This window comes from Peromyscus californicus, unplaced genomic scaffold (assembly GCF_007827085.1).
Source record: "Peromyscus californicus insignis strain IS unplaced genomic scaffold, ASM782708v3 Scaffold_21__1_contigs__length_65335640, whole genome shotgun sequence".
Classification (NCBI taxonomy): Eukaryota; Metazoa; Chordata; class Mammalia; order Rodentia; family Cricetidae; genus Peromyscus; species Peromyscus californicus.
In genome coordinates, this window is record NW_026294514.1 from 14,142,059 (window position 1) to 14,155,955 (window position 13,897).

Consider the following 13,897-nt stretch of genomic DNA (forward strand, 5'->3'; position numbering starts at 1 on the left):
ATCATATCCCCCTTTCTTCTTTTAGAAAGAGATGACTTTCTTAGGGTCCTCTTTACTAGGTAGCCTCCCTGGAGTTGTGAGTTGCAGTCTGGTTATCCTTTGCTTTACATCTAGTATCCACTTATGAGTGAGTACATACCATGTTTGTCTTTCTGAGTCTGGGTTACCTCACTCAGGATGATTTTTTTCTAGTTAGATCCATTTGCCTGCAAACCTCATGATGTTATTGTTTTTCTCTGCTGAGTAGTACTCCATTGTGTACATGACAGAGAAATAGATGATGAGATCTACATGAGCAAACTGGGAGTGGAGGGTGGGGGTAATGGAGGGCAAGGGTCAGGGGAAAGAGAGCTTAGGGGAGAGGGAGGTCCCAGCTGGATCAGGAGCAGTGTGGGAGAATGGAGAGGGAGATACTATGATGACTGAAGACCCCAGGGGGAATAGGAAGAAGCAGAGTGCTAGAGAGGTCTCTAGAAATCCACAAAGATGCCTCCACTGTAGACTACTGGCAGTGGTTGAGAGAGTGCCTGAGCTGACCTGCTCTGGTGATTGGATGGCCGAACACCCTGGCTGTCATGATAGAACTCTCATCCGTGTCTCATGGAAGCAGATGCAGAGATCCATGGCCGAGCCCCAGGTGGAGCTCCAGGAGTCCAATCGGCGAGAGAGAGGAGGGATTGTATGAGTGAGAGATGTTGAGACCGTGGTTGGAGGAAGCACAGGGACAAATAGCCAGAGTAGTGGAAACACATGAACTGTGAACCAATGGCTGAGGAACTCCCATGGAACTGGACCAGGCCCTCTGTTAAGTGAGACAGTTGATGAGCTTGAACTGTTTGGGAGGCCCCCAGGCAGTGGAGCCAGGACCTGTCCTTGGTGCATGGGCTGACTTTTTGGAACCTGGGACCTATGCTGAGACACTTTGCTCAGCCTTGGTGTAAGGAGGAGGGAACTGGACCTGCCTTGGCTGAGTCTGCCAGGCTGGGCTGATTCCCCAGGGGAGACCTTGCCTTGGAGAAGGTGGAAGTGGGGGGTGGATGGCGGGGGAGGTCTAGGGAGTGGGAGGAGGGAGGACGGCGGAATCCGTGGCTGATATGTGAAATTAAGTTAATTATAAAATAAAAATACTATTTAAAATAAAAAGAGATGACTGTGACCATTAACAATTTGTAACCAAACCCCCTTAAATGAAAACTAACATTTATAACCAATATTTTGGGAATGTGAATGTAGTTTTTTAGACTACTTCCTGCTGATTGTTGGGTGCTGGTAATCTTTGAGGGACCCTGAGAAAATCAGGATAATTGTGAAGTCTTGACTGGAGTATTTTGTGAGGCTGGATCATGTTAGTCAGTGGCCTTGAAGCTGTTTTGGATGTTGGATCAACTGGGCTGTTTTTATTGATGTCTAGTCCACTTGTTCTGAAAATATATAAACTTTTAAAGGTAATATACATATCAGTATTAATAAAATATAAACTGTGCATTCTATGCAAGCCAGCCAGGGATAATTTTTTGTTTTATGTTTGAGCAGGTAAAATACACGCCACCTGTCTTGTACTTATTGTAGGTTTATTTTCCTGTGCCCATAGTCAGCATTCTCAGGGGTCCTCCTCAATTAAACCTGATTTTCGTAACCCAGAATGAATCTATAGCCTCTCATTTCCTGTGGAAATAAAAACACAACCTCTCCCCCAAAGTGACATACCTTTTGACTTAAATTTTGATGTGAAAATAATTTTAAAATATAAGTAGGTTTAATTTAGTAGCTTTCATGATCAAATGTCTTTCAGCAGTTATCATTTACCCATTAACAGTCAAAAAACCTAAAGAAAACACAATAAAATATAGGCTCCAGACTCTCTATTTCCCATCTTTATGTGGCTTATATTTTTTTTATTATTTTATTCCTCTTTTTAAGGATTTTATTATTTTAAAGTAATTTTTTAAATAATCTATGGCTGTTTTCACAGCAGTGAATACTTTGGAGCATATTTGTAATTTGAGTAATTAAATTCTTAGTTGAAACATATTAAAAAAAAACACTAAATCTGGCTAATCAACTGTAAAAGATTGCAGATATTTTCCCACACTGTTGGGCAGTAACTGAGGTAGCTATCCAGTAAGGTCAACTCTAAATTACCTGTGGCAATGGGAAGCAACAATACATAGATAAAACTAAAACAATTAAAAAAATTTTTTTTTCAAGACAGGGTTTCTTTGTAACAGCTCTGGCTGTCCTGGAACTCACTCTGTAGACCAGGCTGGCCTTGAACTTAGAGATCCACCTGCCTCTGCCTCCCAGTGCTGGGATTAAAGACATGTACCACCACTGCCTGACTAAAACAAAATATTTTATATAGTGCCTTCCTGTCACTGCTGGGGTCTGAGCGTGCTTGGATTCATGAAGGAGATGTGGGACTGGGGCTCAGGCTTAAAGTATCTCTGGGAGTCAGTATGGTTACTTCAGGCAAAAGGAAGCTAGTTTTGGTACTGTGTGGCTCAAGTGTTTTGTGGAGAAGCCTGCAACATGCAGTAACGGAAGGGTGGGAAAACTCAGAAGCAACTGAGAGTTGCTCAGTTCTGCACAGTTGTGGGGCTAGTCCTTGGTGTGTGTGCTTCAGTTCACACATCTGTAGCAGTAGTAATACTGTTCAAAGCACTGCACTGCATTAATTAGTTTTGTTTACTAGCTAAGCATGTCCTTGCCACAGGTAAGTGCTGTTATTGAGACCTTTTCTAAATAAGTGAGTTTATTTTCATAAAATTGTTAACTTTAGGATTCTAGGATAAAGTTGCTTTTTTTTTTTTAACTACTGAAATTCTTTGCACACATCACTGTGGGACCCGTGCTTCCTTCCAGAGATTCAGAATCCTGTGGAGAAGACAAAGGTGGGGATAACTCAAAGCTGCTACTTGATTTCAGGAAAGCATAGCAGCAACATATTTTCTTTAAAAATACCTTCCACAAACTTCACTAAATATCCTTTAAAACATATCTTTACATTTAAATTTTGTTGTATGTGTATGAGTATTTTGTCTGTATGTGTGTTTATATACCGCATGCATGCCTGGTCCACCATGAGGACAGAAGATTGTATCTAATTTCTTACAACTGGAGTTACAGACAGGTAGGTGCTGGGAATTAATCACAGGTCTTGAAGAGCAGCCAGTGCTCTTTCCTGCTGGGCCACTTCTCCAGCCCCTAAAAACTTTTTTAAGTTGATAACAGTTAAAGTTAGGTCATAAGTATGGGTTGGTGTTGTTTATTATATTACTTTGTCTAATTTTTTGTTGCCATTCATTGCATTTTAGGTCGTTTTTTATTTTTATTTATTTATTTTTTTGAGATAGGGTCTTATGTAGCCGGAGCTGGCTTTGATCTCAGTATATAGTGAAGGCTGGCCTTGAACTTTGGATCCTCTTGTCTCCAACCTAAGTAAGTGCCGGGATTATAAGCTTTGTAGGTGGTCGTTGAAAACCTCAGAATCTTTTGGACCAGTGTTTTTCTTATTCCTTCAGTAATAGGGTTAGTGCTTGTCATCAAGTTTTTATTCAATCTCTAAATAAAAACATACCACTTCTCTAAAATTAAGATTTGATTCTCACCACAAGAATTCATGCAGTTCCACCTGATATGGCACGAACACCACGAATTACCTTTTTTTTATTATGGACATTAACAAAAGTTAATGACAAAAATAGTTAATGACACAAATACATATTCTCAGTCAGTGTCTGGGTTAGGGTTTCTGTTGTGATGAAACCCCATGACCAAAGCAACTTGGGTGGGAAGGGCTTATTTCACTTCTTCTTCCATGTCACAGTCCATCACAGTTCATCATTGGAGGCAGTCAGGGCAGGGATCTGGAGGCAGGAGCTGATGCAGAGGCCATGGAGGGGTGCTGCTTACTGGCTAGCTGTTCATGGCTTGTTCAACCTGTCTTGTTATAGAACCCAGGACCACCAGCCCAAGGGTGGCACTACCTACAATGGGCTGGGCTCTCTTACATCAATTACTAAGAAAATGCCCTGTAGTCTTGCTTATAGTCCAGTCTTATGGAGGCATTTTCTCAATTGGGCTTGCCTTCTCTCAGATGACTTTAATTTTCATCAAGATTTTATTGACATAAAATCTGGCCAGCACAGGCAGTTACAATTGTTATTTAAGTGAATAATGTAAGAAACAAATCAGAAGTTCTTCTATAAATTTGTATATTCTGTATATTTCATGTAATACAATTCTATAGTATTTATCCTTTTTTTGAATGTAAAAACATTTTATGTACAACTGCAGGAGAAATAATACAATTTATAGAGACAGAAAGATTAGACATTATCTCAAGATGGAGAAGAAAGGAATTTGGAACAATGATTTCCTAAGTACAGAATTTCTGTTTTGTGTGATGGAAAAGTCCCACAAATGGACAATAGTATCAGGACATAATATCATGAATGTAATAAATTGATACAATTAATGTAATTAATAAATATGATAAATATAATTATTGAATGAGTACTGCGAATGTAATCAATGAATACCACAAATGTAACTAATATCATGAGTGTAATTAATGAATATCATGAGTGTAATTAAAAAAATAAATTAAAAAAAGAAAAAAAATGTATACCTTAGCAAAAAGTTTTTAAACCAAAAAGAAAAAAAATAGAAGTTCTTGTAGCCCTTTGGTTTTTGATCTGAGCACTTTTACCCTCACAGAGATGTTTGGAAACATTAGACAGTTTTGCTTATTTCAGAGTGGGAAGTGTTGTACGTTATGTCTACCTATGACAACATAGTAACAAATATGATGGAAAGAATAGTACTTGGTTTCTTTTTGGTTTTTTGAGATGAGATTTCTCTGTGTAACAGCCCTGGCTGTCCTGGAACTCTTTGTAGTCCAGGCTGGCCTCCAACTCATAGAGATCCACATGCTTCTGCCTCCTGAGTTCTGGGTTAAAGACTTGTGCCACCATCATCCAGCACCTTCTTATGTTTCTGTTGTATTACATTAAAAATACTTGTTGCTTATAGATTACAAAATCACAGCTTGTTATGCAAAATGCTACATTAGTGTTTAAATTTCCTGAGAAACTTATTCTTTGTTAGCAAATAATAGAAGACTATAAATAATAATATATATTATTTGTACTAAATGATTTTTCTGTGAGCACTTGATAAACACTAATGAAGTATTTGATCAGCATTGTATTATGAGCAGCTTGCTGAAGCCAACGAGCTTTTCTGTCAGATTGACTTATTGGGAGGGAGCGGGTGGGTCCTGGGAATTGAATCAGGGCCTTGTAAATCTTAGGCAAGTGTTGCACCCCTGACCCTGGCCTTTGATCCTCTTGTTTGTTTGTTTGTTTGTTTGTTTGCTTTTGTTGTTGCTGTTGGTTTCAAGACAGGGTTTCTCTGTGTAACAGCCCTGGCTACCCTGGATCTCCCTCTGTAGCCCAGGCTGGCCTCAAACTCACAGAGATCCACCTGCCTCTGCCTCCCAAGTGCTGGGATTAAAGGCGTGCGCCACCACCACCCGGCTTTATTTTGATATTTTTAAACTGTTGAAAAAGATACCATGGGTTGGGGAAATGAGTTGGTTGGTACAGTGTTTGCTGCACAGCCATAAGGACTTGGGTTCCATCCCCAGAGCCTATGTAAAGAGCTCAGTGTGATGTGCACCTGTAATCCCAGTGCTGGGAGGCAGAAACAGACAGATGCCTGGGACTGATTGGCCAGCTAGTTTAGACAAATTAACAAGACCTATGTCTCAATCCGAGATTCTGTCTGAAAAAAACTAGGTGTACAGCTTATGAAGAATGACACTCAAGGCTGACTTCTGGTCTCCACATCCACAAGCATACACATACACATGTGTACCCCTCCATATGATCACACACACATAAGCATTTATATATGTGCGCACAATGTGTGCATACATATATGCAAACCTGCACACATGCACATTTTAAGTTCTGCTTTTAACATGTGGGCTATAAAAATCAGGTGGTGGGCCAGATTAGATCTGAGGGTATGCTTTGGCAACCCTTGCATTAGGTTAAAATGGATAAAGACAGTAGTCTAGAGAGAAGACAGTTTATGAAATGAATATGAAGCAATATTAAATCTTGAGATGTTTGATTATTATTTATTTGGATACCAGAGCTATCTGTCTTTTGTCTTGTCTTCTTTATATCTTGCAGACAGTTGATATTCATAAAGAGAAAGTTGCAAGAAGAGAAATTGGTATTTTGACTACCAATAAAAACACTTCAAGAACCCATAAGATTATTGCACCAGCCAACCTTGAGCGGCCAGTTCGTTACATTCGAAAACCCATTGATTACACAATTCTAGATGACATTGGACATGGAGTAAAGGTAGGTGCAGTTCTTGTCAAGCTTTCAGAAGTCATAGTCTGTAGTGGACTCTGGAAGATTTAAAATCTGTTTAATTTCCTAAAGGACAAAATCTTAACACAGTTGTGAAGATTGCTCACTATTGTTAACTGTTGTGTCCTTAAGTGTTTCTTTAGTGCTGTGTGTTGAGAAGCAGTCATCTTTCAAAGGGATTTGCTTAGTTACGGTGATAACTTGCATAGATCAAATTAAGTATAGTGTAGCTGTTCTGATCTTTTAATGATTTAATATGACAGAAAAATCATCTAGCATATTATTGAAATGTTTTTCTTATCTCAAAAATTTATCAGCAGACTTTTGGCATTAGTTTTCAGAACAGCATATGTTGTTAAATATGAACTTGCTTTTTTTTTTCTAGAATAATTGTATCTCAACCTTTTGGATAAGAGTAGTGTAGATAAAAGTTTCAAATTATTGTTTGTTTCCAATGCTTTTAATTTTGGCCATCTTTTAAAGATAATTGAGTATCTAGTATGTATATGAAGTACCATCATCAAAATTGTAGAGTATTGGGAATGTGGCCTAGTGTAGATTTTGAGCTGTTTCACACACAAGGCCCTGTGTTCTAGCACTAGCACTTCAGAACACCTACCAACTATAGCTGGGTAAAAGTGTACTTCCTATAAGTAGATAATTGCACTGAGGAAACCATTTAGAGCTGCAGCTGAGTACATTATTTACAATTTGTATTTCAGTAGTGATTGGAAAAACACTTTAAGTATGACTTCAAATAAATATACACTTATGTCTATCTTGAAGCTGTATAGTTCATGCATATGATATTTTTCTGATATAAATCTATTTATATAAAACATACACCACCATTTTGGCCAGAAATCAGTATCAAATTTCATGTTTATCTATGTAAAAATAAAACATAAAATATAAGCTTATTTATAAAACAACTTTTATTTCAGAGTTGTGGTTTTGGGTTTTTTTTTTAAGATAGAGTTTTATTATTTTAGCCCTGGCAGGCCTGGAACTCATTGTGTAGGCCAGGTTGGCCTTGAACTCACAGTGATCAGGCTGCCTCTGCTTCTAGAGCACTGGGATTAAAGGTGTGTGTGTGTGTGTGTGTGTGTACCTCCACACCTGGCTTTTTCAGAGTTTTGAATAAGCATTATTACCTAGAATTTGATATTTAATTTTATAGTTGATTTCTACATATATTTTAATGACTAATTAAAACATATTAAAATAGGATATATAATTACATGGTTAATTAAAACTGTAATTTATTTTAACTTGGGGAAAGTTTGTTGGAGACTAACACTTGCTAGTAGAATGTTATAGGCTGCTACCAGAATCTGATGCCAGAAGATACTTGTAATATAAAATACCCACATTTGTGCTTGCCTGTTTATATAATAAAAGATGATTCCTTCATGTAATTCTTGTTTAATCCTTAACATATTTTTCTTTTAGGACTATAGCCTCTGTTGTTCGTACTGTAGTGTTTAGTGGTCGTTAATTTGAAGAATTCTTTAAAGGAATTAAGGTTTTGAATAAAACAGTGTTTTATGTCATCAATGAAACGCCTGGTCATGACACATTCTGCTTTGACCACTCTTTCTGTGATCTACTGAGACATTATTTTGTTAATGCTGATGCTTAACTTGTTTTCTTTGTTTTCTTTCTTTTGACTTCACATCCTGAAGTTCCAACTAACCTTTCACTGCTTTCTTCCCTCCCTCTTTCTTTGATTTGCTCCATTTATGCATTAAGTGGTTGCTTAGATTTAAGGTAAGAGATCCCAGGGTGGATTTCCATTCTGTGTTCTGGTGGAGAGTGTTACATATGGGGAGGAAAGAGAGATTCTTCCTTTGGCCTTTTAAAACCAACAAATTAGTCCTCTTTATTTATTTTGGTCTAGCAACTTTGTTGTGTGTCTTCATGTTCCCTGAGGGTAGGTATTTTTGTCTATTTTGTTCATTGCCCTGTTCTTTGTGTCTAGAACAGTACCAAACACACACTAGGTGATTAGTAAGTATTTGAATGAATGGGTGCTTTTGTGAAACTGAAATATGTTACACTGTTGTAAAGTGTTATGAGAGAAAATTATCTGGGTCTTTATAAATGTGGAAATTTATTATTGATTGGAGGGCCAACTAACATGCTTTCTTTAACTCTCCCCCTGTGTAATAGCTTTTTATTCTATAAATGGTGTGCTTAATTATATGATTTGTTAACAACATGCCAATATCTTTTGACTTCTAATACAAAAAATTGAAAAGCAAAAATGTCATCATATACTTTTTTTAAGTTGCAGTACATTTTACAAAATAGTCTTTTTAAAGTGGTTGTATAAAATATTTCAATATAAACTCATCTTAAGTCTTTTTAAAGGTGAATGTTATTTGTATGCACCTCATCCAAAGTTCATGATAATGTTAAAAAAAATACAAATTAAGAATTAGAGATAGGGTTTGAAGGTATTTCTTAGTGCTAGCACACTTGCCTAGCACGTAGAGGGCCCTGGTTCAGTCTCTAGCCCTAGAAACCAACTAACCAACCAAATAAGGTAAACCACACACACCCAAACAAAACAAGGCGCTCTTTCCTTTTGTGGCCTGTGTAATAGTTTAGTGTTTTGAAGGATCCATGATAAAAGCATTTCAGCTATACTCAAGAAGCCTATCAAATACAGTGTCACTAAAATGATTTTCATCAAACTTACCATGCATTTCTTTTTTTTCCTTAGCCAGATTTTGTGATTTCTTTTCAAATATGTTTTTGTTGTTGTTACTCTGTAGTTTCCCATATCTTGAGTGTAGCTGGTGGTAAGAGATAGGATGACTGTATTACCTAGAAGTAACCATGGCCATAAAAGTCACACTGGAGAGTAGGCTCTAAGCCTTTCCCTCGCTGGTAACCTAGATATGTGGAACTGTGGGAAGGTTCCTTCTGTTTAAAATGGCTAAATTAAGTGAACTAGACTAAAAAAGGTAGGCAGTATTCAAATTTTGGCTCTTGGCCTGTTAACCTACAAATGGTAGCAATGCCCAGAGACAGTAACTGAAGAAAGACACAGCGATAGGCAGATCACTCTCTTAATGTTTATTTAGCCTTCCCCCCAGGCCGTTCTCCCTGCTGCTTTTCTCTGGGTTGGGCTTTGTTTCTTTCTTGACCTTGAATGTCTGTTTTCATGTAAGAGATAGGTCCCCTGAGGGCTTCCTAGAAAGATCCCATACAAATTATGCTTGGATAAGATGCCTCAACATTTTTCCTCTTTGAACCAAGAAGTTTCACACTAGAATCCCAAAGGATTGTGCTAGTATAATAATTATACTAGATCGTACTATAGCAAAGGATAATGTTGGACAGAAACTTATGGGCTTCACCTGTTTTCCACTTCTTCTAATCTGTGTGTAGATAAAATTATTCATAGTCCTCATTTTTTCTCTCTGTATTTAAATTTTTTTTAAAGAATAGATTATTAAACCCAGGGCTTTGAGCATATTAAGTATGAACTTAACTACTGATTCTGCATCCCCAACCCCAGATTCTTTCTTTTTAGGGTCTCATGTTAGTCCAAGTTGGCTTTGAACTCACTGTGTAGTTGAGGCTGGCTGGCCTTGAACTCCTATCTTCTGACTCAACGTCCAAGTGCTGAAATTAGAGACATGTGCTACCACGTCTGATCTTTCTTCCTTTCCCCCTTCCCTCTTTCCACCCACCCCTTTTGTTTCCACTCAGCTTGGTTTTCTCTGTGAAATGTTCTCTTGTGGAACTCTGGATGTGGCTGTTGCCACCTTGACTCAGAGCAGTTATGGTTGTCCATACTAGGCCTACAAGATTCAGCTCACTAACATCTCTTTTGGAATGGTGAGGAGAGCTCAAGAGACAGATCCTGAGTTTGCTCAGCAGGTCCTTGTCCTCCCTAAGGATAGCAAGTGCTTGACACTTCCTGGAGGAGACTCTAGAGACTGGTGCAGTTGTCTGTGAGTTGTCGTGCTCTGTAAGCAACCCTTCACTCACGTTTCTGTAAATAACTCATTCCGTTCATCAAGTCAACAACACAGACTTGGATGAAACCCTTTTTCCAGTCTGTTGTTAGCATATGCCATATCTGGGATGAATAGATATTTGTTCACATCTTCCTAGAAAAAGTCACACACTACCTTTTTCTAACAGTTTCTTTCCACATTACGACTACTGCTTCCTTTTTTGAAAAAAAAATTCCTTATTTATAGAGATGGTTCTTTGTTTTAAACATGACTCATATAATCCTTTTATAGACCACTTTACTCTTTTTTTTCCTCTAGAGCCCTTTTTTTGTATATAGTAGTCTGGCAAGTGATTGACAGCTGAATGCTATATCACAAATCATTTTAGGATGCACTGTTCTGTTGAAGCAGGTCATCTGTCAGTATAAGATTGCATATCAGAGGTGATCCACGGGTGAGTTAGAGATATGAGGCTGACCAGCTTCAGAAATAGTGCTGAAGTTCAGAGCCAAGCCCCCCTTCCTGCCTTTGTCTTGGGCCCAGAACCTTGTATGTGCTAGACAAGTACTCTACGTAGCACCTTGCTGTATCCTCTGGTCGAATGCATTGATTTGCAGTGAGCCCTATGGTCATTTGTCACTTAGTGATGGAGGCACATTCTGACAGGTTAACCATGTTAGCTATTTTGTTGCTGAGTGGACATCAAGAAGTCCGACAGTAGCATAAGCATCTGTAATCCCACTGCACCATACAGGGAGATGAGAAACGAGACCTGAGATCTCCAGAAGTTGGTTCACCAAGTAGTCTGCTACACTCAGCAGAAAGAGATCATGTTTCAAACAAGGTGGAAAAAGGTGAGGTTGTACCCAAAGGTTCTTCTTGGACTTTTACATGCATACTCTGTGGTATGCATGTGTACACACATGCGTACACATCAAGAGGAATTACTGTTACAGTGTGGTTGCAGCACACATATGCACACACACGTTTCAAGAGGAGTTACTGTTATAAAGTAGATGCAATTTTTGTTTTCCTTTTTGACGTTTAGGTTTGTACAGACATACAAGCACACTCACACATGTTGTCTTCTACTACAAGCATAATTTAGCCAGATGTTTCGCCAGGAAAACTTATTTGTCAGATAATATGTTCTCTAAAACACCTCAAAATTTCTTTTAGGATCATGATATCTATTCAGTAAAGAATTTTGAACAAATTATTTTAGATTTGAACTATTCAATTATAGTTTTAAATTTGCCCTTTATAAAGACATCGAATTTTGTCACTACTATTTTCTTAAGTTTTTGTATTCATATTCTCTACACTACTTACTGTTTTATGTAGCACAGAGGAATATTTGCTTGAGAAACTACTAACAAATTTACCTTAATAGAGAGTAGTACAGTGTCAGCGATGAGTACAATTAGGTGGTTTGGACATTACACAGGGACTTAGGTTCTTAAATGAGTTGTTGTTCATCCAACCTATTAACCAAACAAATGCAATCATTTGAGAAATTTAAAGATCATAAAATGTATTCATTTTTGTTTATATATACCCATTCAATTTTAACTAAAAGATTCCTGAATTACTAGGGTAGACTTGAAGACTTAGAGAAGGTACTGCAATTTAAATAAAAGCACCTTACATATTGAAACGTAAACCAAATTATAGTTGGGAAGTTATTTTCAAGTATCATAGCTGTCCCATATATAGAATAAAATTCTCTTCTGTCTTTCTTCCGATCTTGCTCCTTCTCCTTCCTGTTTCCAGCAAAGTGAACTGTAGTCTAGTGTTCGGGTCACTTCTCCCTCATCACTTACAGTAACTTTGGGTTTTATGTTGTTTAAGGTTGAGCTTAAAGGACTTTGGTTACTACTCAAATCTTGTGGGATCATAAATCAAAACATGCAATTTTAAAAAGTTATGGTGGTTGTCAGATTACTTATAAAATTTTCTTCAAATGTGAATTGATTTTTAAGACATTTTAAAGATAAAATTCACATACCCTCTGCTTATTAAAGAGGGTGATAACAAGGATAATTTGTATTTATTGTTTAAAAGTGACAGCAGAAGGATTTCAGACAAATGCTTTACTTTAAAAATGGTAACATTGCAAAGGTGCCATTTGTCATTAAAGATCGTTTTGACATCACACACAACTTGTTCACTGGGCTATTCATTTCAAGGGTTTACTGCTTGATATTTTTTCTTGCCTATTTGGATAAGTATAATTATTATTATTTTAGAAGTTAAAAAATATACCCTAGCCAGAGTTAATTTTGACAGCCTCAGTACTCTGATATAATTAAGATTTGTTTTCATAAAATTTCTATTTTAAAATTGGCCAGGAGTAGTGATGCACGTTTTTAATTCCAGCACTTGGGAGGCAGAGACAGGCGGATCTCAGTGAGTTCGAGGCTGGCCTGGTCTCCATAGTGTTTCAGGCTAGCTAGGGGCTTCATAATGAGAATCTGTCTCAAATATATATATTTGTATTAAAAAATTATAATTCTCTTCCAACTTCAATGGTATAATATCTTACCCTTTTATGTTGTAAGTATAAATTTTAATTCTGAAGATAGTATTATGAGAAACTTGATATTGTGTTGTGATGATGGCAGTCCAAGATAATAGGGACTTAAACATAGAGTATGTATGGATCTGCTTTGTGAATGGTAATTTAGTCTACTGGTAGTCTTGAACAATGTGAGGTTGCCTTGCACTGTATTCCTTACTGACTCCTTATAAGATAAATGGATGTTTAGGGGTTTTCTACATGTGCTGACATACTCTTTTGATGGCATCATTATTCCCAGATTGCCCATCTTTCCTGTATTTGAAATTTCATTTGGGAATAGAACTATGAATGTGGTCATGGTCCATCTCTGACTCAGGACTATGTCACACTGTCTCATTCCTCAGTTAGCCTTCACTTTGGGCCTGTGTGGGTTTAATTCCCACTAGAAGTCATACAATGACAGTGGCTTTTGTGTCCTCAGTGATGGGTTACCTCAGCCCTGACTGACATTGCCTTGACCTTCTAGCAGCGTTCAGGTAGGTGATTTCCGAATAAGGAGAACATTAAATCTGAATTGTGAGAGTGATTCACAAGTTTAAAGAGCTGAACTTTCTTTGTACATCATACAATTTATCTGTATTTTATATTCTCTAGTTACAACTGGACATATGCATAATTGCATATTTTGAGCTGAGAAATATGTTTTATGATATACTTGCTATCTAAAGGAAACAATCCCCAAATGAAGAATTGATTAAAGAGCTTATTGTTTCTAACTGAGTTATATTTTTGTTACCACTAAAGTTTTTTATAACTATATTATTTGATTTTAGCTAAGTGTAATATCAGGTAGTCTAACCAGTGATCTGTTGGTGTGATGGCCTAATGGCAAATAAATTCTTCACATACAAGTTGAAACAAATGTGAAAATACTTTAGGAAGAGTCCTTTGAGTACAACTGCAGAATGGTAGAGTAGGAATTGCACACGAATTGCATGGCCTCTAATTGT

At 37.3% G+C, this 13,897-nt stretch overlaps 1 protein-coding gene across 36 annotated transcripts in view; it reads left to right on the forward strand.

Moving 5' to 3' along the window:
- Nucleotides 1-13,897, forward strand: part of Abi2 (abl interactor 2) — a 94,468-nt gene that overhangs the window by 35,755 nt on the left and 44,816 nt on the right. For 15 of the 36 annotated variants that reach the window (XM_052749609.1, XM_052749608.1, XM_052749617.1 and 12 more), the window contains exon 3: nucleotides 6,204-6,380. In XM_052749609.1, the coding sequence (XP_052605569.1) occupies nucleotides 6,204-6,380 (177 nt within the window). Of the gene's footprint in view, nucleotides 1-5,713; nucleotides 5,743-6,165; nucleotides 6,381-8,144; nucleotides 8,163-13,897 lie in introns of all 36 variants that reach the window. The other 21 variants (XM_052749607.1, XM_052749606.1, XM_052749615.1 and 18 more) reach the window with 3 other exon arrangements.